General features: G+C 25.4%; 1 protein-coding gene across 9 annotated transcripts in view; it reads left to right on the plus strand.

Annotated features, from left to right (window-relative positions):
- The window catches only part of spir (spire type actin nucleation factor), a 217,165-nt gene that overhangs the window by 5,225 nt on the left and 197,255 nt on the right, over positions 1-14,685 (plus strand). For 7 of the 9 annotated variants that reach the window (XR_016140380.1, XR_016140379.1, XM_089081615.1 and 4 more), the window contains 4 exons: positions 3,954-4,160; positions 4,412-4,441; positions 5,367-5,654; positions 10,225-10,366. Coding sequence is in view for 7 of the 9 variants with exons in the window: in XM_089081615.1 (XP_088937741.1) it covers positions 3,954-4,160; positions 4,412-4,441; positions 5,367-5,654; positions 10,225-10,366 (667 nt within the window). In the remaining 2 variants the exon portion in view is untranslated. The remainder of the gene's footprint in view (positions 1-3,953; positions 4,161-4,411; positions 4,442-5,366; positions 5,655-10,224; positions 10,367-14,685) is intronic. The other 2 variants (XM_089081612.1, XM_089081613.1) reach the window with 2 other exon arrangements.

The following is a 14,685-nucleotide window of genomic DNA, read 5'->3' on the forward strand; positions in this document are numbered from 1 at the left end:
AACTCAATGAAGTATCTCTTATATATTATGAAAGTTCTATTTAAGGCTTCTGAGTATTTACAAGTAAACCTTGGAGAACGTCAGATGCCAATTTTTCTCAAATTTTTTTACAGACGTTTCTTATATCAAACTGCGAAGAAATCTCTTATTAATTTTAGCTTAAATTGAATTTTTTAACTAAAAAAAATTTTTTCATTTTACGCAAATATATAACTTTACACATTTTTAAAGCAGTAAAAAAAAAATCTACATCCGATTTTTTGAAACTTGACACACATAGAACATCAAAGTAATGGTTTTATTTGCAAAAAACTTTTTTTCAGCCATCTCAAGTCATCTCAATTGTTTTAGTTAAATATTTCTTTATTTGCAAATTAGGTGGGATAAATTTTATTTTGTATCATTTCTTGTCTATGATGTGTCACAATTCCAATATGATCGTGGTGACTACTTAGGAACCTTAAATCAATAATTTTCACTTACTAGAGATTTGTCATTGTCCAGGAACGATTTGATTTTTCTTAAAATATGTTATTAAATGCAAAAATGAGAGACATGTATTTTTTTATATCAGTTCAATTTGGGATTTATGAAGTGAAATATTTCTCAAAGCTAATGCTTATATTTAATTCCAATCAATTATCAAGGAAATAATGAGATAGAAAAATGTTTTAAGCAAAACTTTTATGAGTTTTTTTATGTACTTTATAACTGTATATTTAGATTTTAAAAAAATTGAATATTTTTCAAAATATTCTCATCCTCTATTATTATTTTTGTGAATTTTTTCAGCTCATTTCTTAAAGATGTGATTTTATAAAATAATTTTATTATAATATTGTTAAATTATAATATAATAGGCATAACATTTTTTTTAATTTTTACTTTTAAAAGAAATTGAAATTCACAAAAATAATAATGGTGGAGATATTTTGAAAAATATTAAATTTTTGGGAACTTTAAATACACAATTATACAATTCATGAAAAATCATAAGTATTTTATCTAAAACATTTTTCTATCTCACTATTTCATTGATAATTGATTAGGATCATACATGTATATTAATTTTGAAATGAATTCATCTGTATTATCAGCAGAATGCGATAATTTTTGTATCATCCTGAAAAAAAGTTTATATCTAATTATATATAATTATATCATATTAGATATAATTATATATAATTATATATAATGAGATCTCTTAATATTACAAATTATATGCAATTATATCAAAATATTTATAACTCCATATCAAATTATATAAAATTAATTAAATTATATTAAAATTTTTTTCGGATAAAAAATTTATAATTAATTATATTTTCATTTATATCAAAATATTTAATTATATATATAAAATTATATTGAAATTCTTTTCGGATAAAATGTTAGATCTAATTATATGTAATTATATCAAAATATTTATAACTCCATGTCAAATTATATGAAATTATATTGAAATTTTTTTGGGGTAAAAACTTTATATCTGATTATATGTAATTATATCAAAATATTAATAATTCTATGTATAATTATGTAAAATTATATTGAAATTTTTTCGAAGAAAAAGTTTATATCTAATTAGAAATAATTATATCAAAATGCTTACAACTTCAAATTGAATTATACAAAACTATATTTCTTTTTCAAATAGAAAGACATACATTAAATTATATAAAAATTTATACATAATATATTATGATGCATCAAACTAGATATAAATAATAACATCTAAACGAGAGACATTTTCGAGATATTACGAATTTAGTTGATATTGTATGATTTATACATACATACATATATATGAATATACACAATTTACGAACACATAATTTCAATTATATATAAAGCATAAAGGATCCTCAAGGAAAATTTTAAGTTTAATATAATTATACTGGTTTACTTCGTTTATTTTATGAAAAACTTAATTAACCTAATATTTTATATATGAGATTGTTCTTATAAATACAAGTATTATAAGTAAATATACTTATAAAAATATATTAGTTTTTCATATTTACCACAAAAATGGATCCATTAAAAACTTGATCTAATTATATTTAAAAATGTATAATTATATCTAATATTATATATATATATATATATATATATATATATATATAATATATATATATATCATATATATATATATATATATATATATATATATATATATAATATATATATATATCCAAATAACAAGATGATGTCATTATGACGATGATTTAAGGTCATTTCTTGTCATTAGTCATCATCTTGATGTCAGTGTACTAAATAATGATGTAAAATAAATGTAACATTATTAATTATCTTTCTTAATTAACTATAATAACTGTGATATAACTATAATATAATTAAATAAGAAAAATATTTCCCATATTTAATACTGGGGATACAGTTATTAACAAATTCATTAACAAGTAAATAAAATATATACAACAATTTATAAACATTTTTATAAGAATAATGATTCTTATTAAACATGATATAGGTTCATGGCTCTATATATGTAATTAAATTATTTACAAGAATTACATATGCAATCAAGATTTTAAAATTGAGACTATTTATATAATATAGTAACATTCATTAACTAAATCTATCATATTTTAAGCCGAGATCCTGTAATTACTTATTTGGTCATTTCAGTAGCAGGTTTTATCCCAATACCCAATAGAGGTTTAAGCGACATCGAGCAGGATCCCTAAATGGATGGGAGACTGGTTTTAGAAACATGCGATGATATGAGATAAAAAATGTTTTACTTTCTCTTATTTTTTTCAGTTTTTCATTTGTTTTTCATTTATTTTCTGTAAAGGTATTTTATGTCACATATATTATAGATTTTCAATACTAGCAGTCAATATCGGAATGCAACCATAATCTTGTCGTAAATATGCATAATTTGAACTGTTCATACATAATCATAAACAATTTTATCTATTTATATATAATTAGATTAGGTCAAAATTACATATATAATTTACATACATAATTACATACATATATAATTAGATCTAAATTATATATAATTATATATAATTAGGTATAAACTTTTTTCTGGGGCAGTTTATTTCTATATTAATTTTCTATATTTTATAGATTTGGAAATCTTTTTTCAATTAAAGTTTACGCATTAATATGTGCCTAATATATGATTTCAAAAACATGAAATACTTTTTTAATTTAGTTTCTTTTAGTACTTTAATTATTTAGTACTTTAATATGGTATGTAGAACTGTTAAGTCACATCGATTACTTTATATAATTTTGCAGCCTGTATCTATAAAACTGATATTACAAACAAACTATGTTCTGCATGTAAACTAGAAGACTACATGCAGAAACAACATTGAGTTCTTAGAATTAGGTTACATTTAGATACCTAATGTGATACAAAAAAGTGACATAAAAATATGTTTATATATATAGAAATGTATATATTTATATCTAAATGTTTCTATGTATGTTAAATATGTACAGATGTGTATATGCTTTCATCAGAATTCATCTCTTTAGCATCATCTTAAATCTTTAATTAGACTAATATAAAAGATATGTCTCTAATACCTGATCCCAACATAGATTTACTTTAATCTCGGTTTAACTTGCTCTTCATCTTTTTCTAATTCTTAAAATAAACTGAGACTAAACTTAATCTATGGTGGTGGAATCGGGCATTAGATTTTTATTTAACAACATATCTCAAGGAAATCATTTCTGGACAATTGTGATAGGCTCCTTGCAGCTTATTTTATTAAGATGTTAAGTTAGTAATGTTATTATAAGAAAATAGTAAATCATTTACTATAAGTCAGAAAGTTTTGTCAAAAGAATAATTGAAAAAAAGGAATATTTTTTCTATAACAATTATGTACATGAACTCTAAAGTAACATTAAGGATTTTAAGAAATGATTTAAGAAATATAAATTTTTTGCTTGCATTTTAGATATGTGCAAGACACATACAAAATTCACATGAAGATGTTGATAATTATTACCGGAATGTGATACAAACATTTGTAGAGGAAGCTCTTAATCTTTCTCAATTTCTAGAGAAAATAGTTGTTGACAAACAAGATTTGATTAGTCCATGTAATATTGATCGTAGTTCGACTTCACTGCAAAATATTGACACATTAGATTTCAATGATTGGGTAAGTTTTCCTGATTAATTAAAAACTTTATCGTGTAAGTATTTCAAAAAACTGTTGATAGCCTATTAAAAAATCCATGGTAAGAAAAATATCGTCAATTTTCTGTCTTGAAGAATACATTTGCTTGCCTATTTTCTTCAAGAAAGAAACAAATGTATAAAATGTATGAAAGCAACATAAATGACTTGTTGTTTATAATAATTACATATAGCTTTTAAGATCTATTGACTGTTGACTATTTATTTTTGTAGACGGACATTAGAATTTGGAGGGCTATACAAGTACGTTTATACCAATAATATTACTATTATTTGTTTTATTTGTAATTATTAACTTCAGTTTTAAGTAGTATATCTCTCTTCTATAATTAATGATATAAATACTATGTATTGAGCGTGATAAATGTTAATGTTGCATGCAGCATAATAATTGAATTTACATTAATATTTATATAAATGATTTATGAAAACAAAAAAATTATTTTATATTACTAAAATTTTATTTATCTTTTAAAGAGCATGGTTAATTAACAGGGGCTTGAGCCATGCTTGATGTAATCTCTCCTGTCGCGCTTCAGGAGGATTATTTGTATATTTGCCAATGGCGTTGGAGGGTGTCGCCGCTACAGTCCGATCTCCATTTATCGAGAGAATAGGACCATCATCTCTCTGGAGTATCGGTCGTGGGGATTCGAGAGAATACATGTATATATGTATATTGTAATATACGTATATATGTGTATCATTATATTGTTGACGTGTTATTTGCGATAAATATCATCACATGCCTCGGTAGTCGAAAGGACAAGATGCCTGTCCGGTAAGTAGGAGATTCAGGTTCGATTCCTGGCTGAGGTGGTATTTTTCGCAAAATAATTATGAGTTTTCACGACTGGTTCGTGGGGGACTGGTCGGGCCCCGCCGTGACGCACACCCTCCCTTCTTTTTATTAATTAACTATGCAAAAGAAAGATAGTTATAGAAATTTATTATTAATCTGATAATGAAAAAGATATTAGATATTATATAAAGATCAAAAGATATAAAGATTTTATAGAATATTACTTTTTACTGCTATTTTTTATTAAATATTATCTTGTTTTAACATACAAAGATACTCTACTATATTATAATATAAACACAAACACATATTTTAAACAAGTATATGTCTATTGTAACATCAAAATATTTTCAATTATATTATCAGGCTAGATTTTGGGTTCAAGTTATTAGCGAACTGAGACGAGGAGTCAAATTGAAAAAAGTAGAAGCTAACATGAGCTCTCGTACATTATCGCGCGAACAAGGAAGTCTTCCAGACTACAAGTTAACACCATATGAGAGTTTAATGAATGACATTAGAGAAAGACGATATCATCTCAGAAAAACACCACCTACGCCATCAAGGAAGGATGCTCATGCTATCATTCTTGAATTTATTCGGAGTCGACCACCTTTGAAAAAGGCAAGATTTGTGAACATACACAAATATGATGCAAGTAAATTAAATCTAAGCAACTTATATTTATATTCTGCTTATTTAATTATCAGTCTGACACAATATACAGCATTGGAAAATTACATTTTAAAATTAACTCGTCAAATGAAAAAACAGTTGTTGTTATTGATTCTGAAAAACAAGTAGTTACCATTACCCAAGAAATAATGAATCGTTATTTATTCAATTGTCAAATTTACTAGGATGAGTTAGAAATAAAAAAAAAATTACATTCGTAATGCTTTTGTTAGAAACTATTAATAGAAACAATAAGAAAATTTTTGGAAAACCATAAAAGACTTTTAAAAGCTTTCAAGTATTGTTGAATATAAATATTTGCTTATATATGATATTGGAAGATTCAAATCACCTCCAAAATTTAAAGACAGAAATAAACAGAATTAAAATAAAATTAAAGTTATAATATCCAAAAAAAAATTTAATTTTTCTTATTCAAAATTAAAAATATGGAGATATTCTAAGCTTTAAAATATTCGCCAAAGCAATTCATTAATGCAAAAAATTGCTATTTATATGTTAACAAAATTAATAAACTTTTTACCTTTTACCTCACTGAAAAAAAAATTCTGGGTATGTTTAAGTATAATGTGCGGACGTGCGGGCGCGCGCGCGCGGGCGCGTGTGTGTGTGTGTGTGTGTGTACACACATATACATATATATAATTTTTTATACAAATTTTATACATTATTACAATCATTTGAGTTGACAATGTGGAAACAAAATTTTCTTTTTTAAAGAATTAAGGCTAGTATAATTAAGACTAATATCATTAAGGCTATTATCTATTTGGGTCAAAATAGGAAGATTTTTCATTGAAAATTCAAATTTTTTTTTATACATGCATAGTGTTTTATCAGGAGACAGGTGATGTCTCGGGTGTCAAGTCAACCAAGAACATTACCGTGTGACTTTAGACGAGTCGGCGAGATGCAAGCGCCCGAGATTATCAGATATCATTAACAGTTGAATCGATCAAGTTCTAAGTAGGTTCAATCGATAGTTTGGATATGATTTGTATGACAAAAGTGATTTTATTTTTTTTTTTCTTATGTACTCTACGAGCAGAGATATTAAGAATCAAAGTCCAATCTGGAAATTTTTACTTAAGAAACGTCATTGTCGTCGTTATCGTCGCCTTTGTTGCAATTTTTGTCGCGAGATGTCATTTAATCTTATCATATTAATCTTATCAATCCAGCGGATCATTAGACTGATAAGTCAGGGTCACTGTAGAATTGTGTGTAGGATTTTGCGAATCAATATTTAGCTTTAAAGCTAAATAATTACTAATACTTGGATTAGAAAAAGAAGAGTCTTAAATGGACAGAAAGATATATAATATAACATATAATTTGGTTTTTATTATTTTTAAATTAAAGATGCTACTACTTGGATTTTATTTTTTTTTAAATTTTATTTTTTTAAAATAGTGGTATATCAAATCTTTTATATAATTGAAATACATAATTTGAATAAGGTAGACATGTAGCTCAATGTTTATAGGACTATAACTTGGCGCCAATTGATATCAAATCAATCAATCTTTTATACAAATTTTACACATTATTACAATCATTTGAATTGGCAATGTGGAAATAAAATTTTCTTTTTTAAAGAATTAAGGCTAATATAATTAAGGCTAATATCATTAAGGTTATTATCATTTGAGTCAGAATAGGAAGATTTTTTATTGAAAATTCAAATTTTTTTTAAAGAATTAAAACTACTACCACGTAGGTTAGAAAAACTCTTCAATGAAGTTACAAAGATACGTACCACTTAGGTTTTATTTTCTTAAAATAAAAGATATTGCCAGCTAGATTTTATTTTTTAATACATATCACTTGGGTTTAGTAGAATAACGCAATTTTTAGTAGAATTATACTTGGCACAATTATTGATATTAAATCTTTTATACAAATGATATTATTTGAGTCGAGTTGGCTATGTGAAAACAATTTTTTTTTGTTTTTTAATTAAAGCTAGTACCATTTGAGTTAGAATAGAAAGATTCTTCAATGAATACAAAGATCACAAAGATACTAGCACTTACCTTTTATTTTTTAGTTTGATCACAGCTAAAATTGAGTTAGATATGGCAGTTTCGTAATATAATTTTTTTTTTAAATTAAAACTACTACCATATGGGTTAGAGTAAAAAGATTCTTCAATGAAGATACAGAGATATGTACCACTCAGATTCTATTTTTTAAAATAAAAGATATTGTCAATTAGATTCTATTTTTTAACTTAGCACAATAGTTTCTTCTTTTTTCAAGCGTCCATTATACTTGACATCCTTTTTTTATCTTTTTTTGAAAAGGTTATTTATACGTAAGATAATGTAAATAAAAGTTTGATTTTGAATATATTCATAAATATAATCAAATTATATTCATTTATTATATATATTATATTATATTCATAAATATAATCAAATTTACATGTTTTAGCTGATTATAAAATTATATAATAACGATTATATCATTGAATTTATTTTTCCTATGATGTTGATATAATCTTTGTTACTAGTGTTACTTTAAATGAAATTAACATACTAATTTTTCATAACTTTTTCATTATTTTGCTTTGATATCAATAATATTATATTTAATATCAATTATATTATATTTTAATGAAATGGCTTAGATATTGTAACATGATTATAAAACTATAAATTTATTAGGAAAGATATGTGATACTCTGTAACACATTCGAAAAAATTATTAGAGATGGGGATAACAAGATATATTCAAGTGGAATGAAAATTTAATTAAAAGAATCAACAAAACAAAAGATGCTAAATAAAAATATCTTTGAAAATAAAAACATTACTAACAAGGAGAACATCAAAGATTGTTCTTTCGGATTTTATCGAGTTTGAAGTGCGTTGTATTATGTTTACACTCTAATATATGATAAAGTTATTTGATGCAACTTTCAAGAATTTGCGAGAAAATCGAGTTTGAAGTTTTTATATAAATTTTATAATTCAAGTTTACAACATTTTTAGATAGAATAAGGACACAATAGAGTAAGGATGCATAAGGCACTTTATTGCTACGCATAGTGTATCAAAAGACCAAAAAAACTGATTTGAAGTTATAGCATTGAAAGAAAAAATATGCCATCATCATTGAGACATGTTAATATACATATAAAACCATTTTTATACAGGATGTCTCAAAAAGATCCCTCGAGATCCTTGAATATCTAAAAAAATAGAAATGTTACAATAAATTGTTTCGAAAATTGTAAATTTTAAAAAGATTTATTTACTAATCTTATCAGTTTGACTTGAGGTGGCGTCGCCAAGGTCAGGTCAAGGTCATATTGATTTTTTAAAATGGAATTCCCTATTTTTGCATATTCTAGCTTATCTTGAGAACTTTTCAAAATACTATAATAAGGTATTTCTTTATTAAATATTTTTTGAGTTATGAGGCTTGAATTTGATATGCAATTTGACATAAAATATAAAATATCTCGTAAATTATTTATTTTTTTGAAATGAAATTTTTTGAGATATTTGAATGAACCATATCTTAATACTTTTATGCACAAAATAAAAGAAAATACATAGTTATTTTTTTAAAAAGATATATTGTTGGATATTGCAAATTTTCATTTTTTTTTTAAATGACAACTATGTATATTCTTTATATCAATTGATTCATCTCATTATTCTGCATAAAAGTTTTTAAGATATAGATGCTAAAAAATGAATAGAAATATTTTATGTTTTATGTCAAATTGCATATCAAATTCAAATCTTTTAACTCAGAAAACACTTAATAGAAAAATATTATTATAGTATTTTGAAAAAACTACAAGAATATGCAATAAAGAAGGGAGTTCCATTTAAAAAAAATTGATGTGACTTTGACCTGACTTTGGCAACGCCATCCGAGATCAAACAGATAAGATCAGTAAATCAGTGAATCTTTTTAAATCCTACAACTTTTATTCGAAACACTTTTCTATTAAATTTATATTTTTTTGAGATATTTTAGGTTCTCAACACCCTGTGATATTGATCAATTATTATTTCATTAATACAATCCGAATTTAAAAATATGAATATCATAGCAGTAGTAGCGATTACTTTGTGTTAGTTAATAGTTTAAAGTATATTACATAATATTTTATGCACTCAGATTTAAAAAAAGTTAATTTTAAGGATATGTTGTTGTTGTTAAGGATATGTTCCTTAAGGATATTTTAAGTCTGTAGCAATAAGCTTCTAATTTTTAAACATATTTTTATTTTGATAATATTTTGTATTTTATGTTTATATTCTCTGTTAAAATCTTTCACTCCAATATAAAACATATTTTATTCATTTTCTAAGAATTTTCTAAGAATTTTCTAAGAATTTTCTAAGAATTTTTATATATACAAAGCCACTATCTGATTACTGTTCCACGCAAGCTTTGCTGTACATGAATTTAACAATGAAATATTCTTATTTTTTGATAATTTGATGATTATATATAAGGTCTTTATTAATTCGAAAAGAAAACCATTTGTTATTATCTTGTTCAGGCTTCAGAGAGACGACTACGACCATTACAGAAGGAAAGTACCTTAAGAGAATTACTCATGGAAAGCATAAAGAAGCCTCCAAAACCTTTAAGATCTTCTGGTTGGAAACAAAATGCTTCCAAGATTGAAGAAATGTCAATTTGTAAGTTTGCTCATTTTATGTGTATGTAATTGATAACACCAATTGATTACAACAATAATACTGCTTTATTAAATTTTATATTATACAATTATTGGAATTTTGTTATGTTGTATATATGTATGCGTGACGCGTATATGTGTTTGTATATGTACATCTATGTGTGCATATACGTATGTATGCACACACGCGTGTATTATATATGTGTGTTATAACATAAATTTTTTTACAATAATTATAAAGATAACAGAAAGTTTGATAGTAAAATTTGTATTTAATAATCAGGAGACACAGTAGTGTCTCAGGTGTCAACGAAGAATACTACCGTGAGAACACTACTTTACGCGAATCGGCGAGATGCGAACATCCGAAATTATTGGACCTCAATAATCGGATCTCAAGCTCTAAATAGGCTTGATCAATAGTTTGAGTTTGACTTATATAATAAATGTATTTTTATTTTTCTATTACTCTACGAGCGGAGATATTGTTACGCAAAATTCGATTTAGAAATTTTTACCTTAAGAAACGTCGTTATTATCGTCACTCATGTACGGTTGCAATTTCTGTCACGAGAGGCGCTACTGAGCCTAAGTAAATCCAATGGACACTGTCCGTCAATGATTTGCTCGATCTTACAGTAGTTCTGACTTATCGGCCTGATTTATCCGTCGAGTCGATAATCCATAGAGTCGATAAGATAATGACTTTCGCTTTAAAAAATGAATAATTTGAAATATTTTACAACAGTTAGAAAATTATACACTATATGTCTAAAGAGTAAGGATACTCGGAGGATTAAAATAATGAATGTTTTAATAATTTATGATAATAGCACCATATTGTAACATGTTTGCAATAGCTGAAATACCTTCTGGTATTATAAATTTGTTATCCAGTAAAGATAGTTAGATATGAAGATATTTATCAAAAAATAGTATCACAATTAAATCCGTTGTTTTCTTTAATGAAATATACACCTTCTTAAATAATTTCTTCTTTAAAAACATCATATACTAATATTTGTCTGTGCTAAGTATATATATCTACTTCGCAACTAACTGTTAATAATTTTTGTCACATTTGTAATATTTTCTTGGCGTAAATTATTAAAAAATTTTTGCTGTGTATGGTATAAGAAAAGAATTGAATTTAATTAAATCATTTGCTTTAAACAATGACGGATAAGTTAATCAATTAATATTTATTTTATCAATATAGATTAGCTTTAATCTCGGTGTACTTTTTATGTTTTTAATTCTATCTTGCATATTTTATTCTGCACGTTTATACTTAAATGTATATAAATAAAATGTTCTAGATGACGGAAAGGACAACAAACATGTTATGTCATCATCCTGTATCATCCTATCGAGTATTTTTTTTGTACAATTACTTGCAATCATAATTCATGTACTTTTAAATGTTTCTAGATTACTACTAATATGTCCCTTTCGATAAGCGCGTATTTATCATTATTAATCTTATCGATTCAGCGGATCATCAGACCGATAAGTCAAAGTTATTGTAGGATCTAGTGAATCATTGGCGGGCAGAGTACAATATGTTTCGTGTAAAATTGGTTATGTATCTCTAACTACAGTCTCTACTCCTTATATTATTAATTCTGATTGATTGATAATAAATATGCATAACAAGAGTAAGAAAATAGAAAACAAAAGAGTGAACGAGATAGCATGCTTGTTGCTCTTTTTTCGCGCATCTGATTGGCGGTCGACGATATCGCTGAATTTCGCGGCGAGTTTGACAGTTGGTGATAATTTGTTTTGGAATGTAAGTGATTGATGTTTGTGCGCAATAATCTCTTATTTTGCAGATAGGTTCTAAGAAGCAATATAAATACTGTCATTTTGATATTATCCTTTTACTTATGTATTTGTGCTTTTTTCCGGAAATCAAAGCTAGAAATGTTCAGATACTATGGTCTATATAGATTTTTCTTGTCATCTTTTGATCTTATTATGGTTTAATATATTTGTTTAAACAATATATCAAAAAGATATATTTAATAATTATTGATAAAACTGAATTATCTTTTCAATGAAACTGTATTAATAAAAGTATAAAAAAACATATTGCACTTGTACTAAAATTACATGTATCATCATACATTTTTAGGATATTCAGAAAAAAATTGTAAAGCAACATCTTGAGATACTTTAAATCTTAAGTAAATTAACGAAAAATATTAAAAATATTAAATATTAAATACCACAAATATATACATACGTAAAAATACAATACAATGAAAGATACATGCATTCAAAATGACAGTCATATTGCTCATATTGCTTCTTAGAACTTACCTACAAGATAATAGATTATGGCGCATAAACATCACTTACACTCGGAAATAAACTATTACTTACATTCCGAAACGAACTATCAGGAATTGTCAAACTCGCCGCGAAACTCAACAACATCGTCGACTGCTAGTCGGACGCGTGGAAAAAGAGCAAATATGTTATCTTGCTTGTTCTTTCGTTCTCTATTCTATTTACTCTCGTTGTGCGTATAGAAATAATATAGAAAATCTAACAAGGAGATGATCTCGATTGTAAAATTCCAAATAGGATGAACCATAGCCTATTTGAAGGAAGGGATTAGGTGTAGTAATACGGTAAAATGGTTTATGTGAATGGGCTTTGGTTTCTGAGAAAATTGTAAGTAAAGTTGGGCGCCTGATCAGCTATGATATAAGTATTGCCGTGCATCAGTAGACAGAAAAGCGGCGTAGCTGAAGTGCTTTTTCCATGCGACCGACGCGAGTTCGAATTCCCGCAGTGTCAATTTTTTTTTTAAGTAAACGTTATATTTTTTAATAATTAATTTTTTTAATTTATTTTTTTTAAGCTAAAATATTAATCGTTGCACAATTTTCCTTATGAATAATAATAAATAATTAAAATTTTTTAAATTCTTATTATTTATTATTATTTATAACGAAAATTGGGCGATGATTAATATTTTAGCTTAAAAAAATAAAATTTTAAAAAATTAATGTATTAAAAAATAATGTTAACTTAATTATATTAAAAATATAATGTTTACTTAAAAAAAAAAATTTACTGCGTGAATTTGAACTCGCGTCGGCCGCACGAAAAAAGTACCGCGCACCTTAGGCTGCTCAGCTACGCCACTTTTCTACTGATGTACGGTTCTAGTACTTACCACAGCTGATCGGACGGCCAACTTGCAATTTTCTCAGAAATCAAAGCTCATTTACATAAACCATTTTACCATGTTATCATATCCAATCTCTTCCTTCGAATAGGCTATGGCTCCCATTAGAATTTAGAATTTTACAATCAGGATCATCTCCTTGTAAGTACATATCTTTGCATTTAAGAGTTTTCTTATTTAAACCCAAGTGTTACATCACAATCTTATTAAATTCAAATAGTATCTAATATTCAACCCCAATGTATATCGTTTATAAAAGATTTGATATTAAAAAAGTAGCGCTAAGTTATAATTCCATTATAGTTTCATTACCTCAAAAGTTAAATGTACAATTGCTTTTAAAAAATGTAAATCAATTAATGATTCGTATTTTTGTATTCCCATTGAAATCTTGTTATTCTATAACCCAAGTGATAGTAGCTTTAATTCTTTTTCAGAATTATTAGGTTTTACATAATGATAATATTTATCATATTACAATAAGTTGTTAACTTTGTGTATAAAAATTGTAATAAATAATATATCATTAAAAATTTACCTTTTTAAAAAAGATAAAAAAAGGGTGTCAAATACAGGGGCACGCTTGAAAAAAAAAAAAAAAAAAGAAACTTGTACCAAGTTAAAAGATACAATTTAACTGACAATATCTTTTATTTTAAAGAAATAGAATCTAAGTGGTATGTATCTCTGTATCTTCAGTGAAGAATTTTTTTATTCTAATCTATGTGATAGTAATTTTAATTCTTTAAAAAAAAATTATGTTACGAAATTGTTATATCTAACTCAATTCTGATTGTGATCAAACTAAAAAATAAAATCTAAGTGCTAATATCTTTGTGATCTTTATATTCATTGAAGAGTCTGCCTATCCTACATGGTACTTTAATTAAATAACAAAAAAAATTTGTTTCCACATTACCAACTCAACTCAAATAATATCATTTATATAAATTTATATAAATTTGATATCAATAACGGGCGCAAAGTTATAATCTTATGTTCTTATTCTGATCCAAATGATACTAGCCTTAATTCTTTAAGAAAGAAAATTTTGTTTTCACATTGCCAACTCAAATGATTGTAATAATGTATAAAATTTATATAAAAGATTTGATATC

This window comes from Pogonomyrmex barbatus, unplaced genomic scaffold, assembly GCF_055798465.1.
Source record: "Pogonomyrmex barbatus isolate J1 unplaced genomic scaffold, ASM5579846v1 scaffold5, whole genome shotgun sequence".
Classification (NCBI taxonomy): domain Eukaryota; kingdom Metazoa; phylum Arthropoda; class Insecta; order Hymenoptera; family Formicidae; genus Pogonomyrmex; species Pogonomyrmex barbatus.